Raw genomic sequence first — 1,167 nt, 5'->3', positions numbered from 1 at the left:
ATGGATATCATGCGACATATTGGCGAACATGGAAATTATAACAAACAGGCATCATCATGCAGACAGACATCAGGAAAACATCAGGAGAACATCAAGAGAACATTAGAAGAACATCAGGAGAACATAAGAGAACATCAGGCGAACATCAGGAGAACATCAGGAGAACATCAGGAGAACATCAAGAGAACATTAGAAGAACATCAGGAGAACATAAGAGAACATCAGGTGAACATCAGGAGAACATCAGGAGAACATCAGGAGAACATCAGGAGAACATCAGAAGAACATCAGGAAAACATCAGAAGAACATCAGGAGAACATCAGAAGAACATCAGAAGAACATCAGGAAAACATCAGAAGAACATCAGGAGAACATAAGAGAACATCAGGCGAACATCAGGAGAACATCAGGAGAACATCAAGAGAACATTAGAAGAACATCAGGAGAACATCAGGAGAACATCAGGAGAACATCAGGAGAACATCAGGAGAACATCAGGAGAACATAAGAGAACATCAGGAGGACATCAAGAGAACATTAGAAGAACTTCAGAAGAACATCAGGAAAACATCAGAAGAACATCAGAAGAACATCAGGAGAACATCAGGAGAACATCAAGAGAACATCAGGAGAACATCAGGAAAACATCAGAAGAACATCAGAAGAACATCAGGAGAACATCGGAAGAACATCAGAAGAGCATCAGAAGAACATGAGGAGAACATGAGAACATGAGGAGAACATCAGGAAAACATGAGGTCAGGCGAACATCAGGAGAGCATCATTTCCCTCTCTCAGTCACGTCAGCTGCCATATCCTAACGGCGATGATGATATAATTACAGTGTGTATTTTGACGTTCTGATTGTAATGGTGACGAGTGCAACTGCTCACTGCTGCATTCCAGTGATGTCCCGCTCAACAGCTGCTGCGCGTCTGCATTCAGGTTGCTCATGTTATCTTGAAAAAAATTCAATTGTTTGTTTGTGACCGACCACAAGCTGGGATTGTTCAAGTTTTATTTTATTGAAAACTGCAACAATAACAGTTCAAAGCTTAAAAGAAAGACAAATGAATGTGTGAATGAATGAAAAAAAATAAATGAACGAATGAATGAATGAATGAAGAAGCGAACGAACGGACGGACTATCGGACAAACGAATGAAC

General features: G+C 40.4%; 1 protein-coding gene across 1 annotated transcript; it reads left to right on the top strand.

Annotated features, from left to right (window-relative positions):
- On the top strand, nt 1-717 carry HELRODRAFT_164290 (hypothetical protein; the record flags this gene model as incomplete). Its single annotated transcript, XM_009029263.1, has 2 exons — nt 1-225; nt 412-717. The coding sequence occupies 2 exons, from the start codon at nt 1-3 to the stop codon at nt 715-717; spliced, it is 531 nt and encodes a 176-aa protein (XP_009027511.1).
- Between the last annotated feature and the right edge of the window lie 450 nt (nt 718-1,167).

This window comes from Helobdella robusta (assembly GCF_000326865.2).
Source record: "Helobdella robusta unplaced genomic scaffold HELROscaffold_6, whole genome shotgun sequence".
NCBI lineage: Eukaryota > Metazoa > Annelida > Clitellata > Rhynchobdellida > Glossiphoniidae > Helobdella > Helobdella robusta.
Note: the sequence above shows the minus strand (reverse complement) of the source record. Positions and strands in the feature narration are given on the sequence as shown.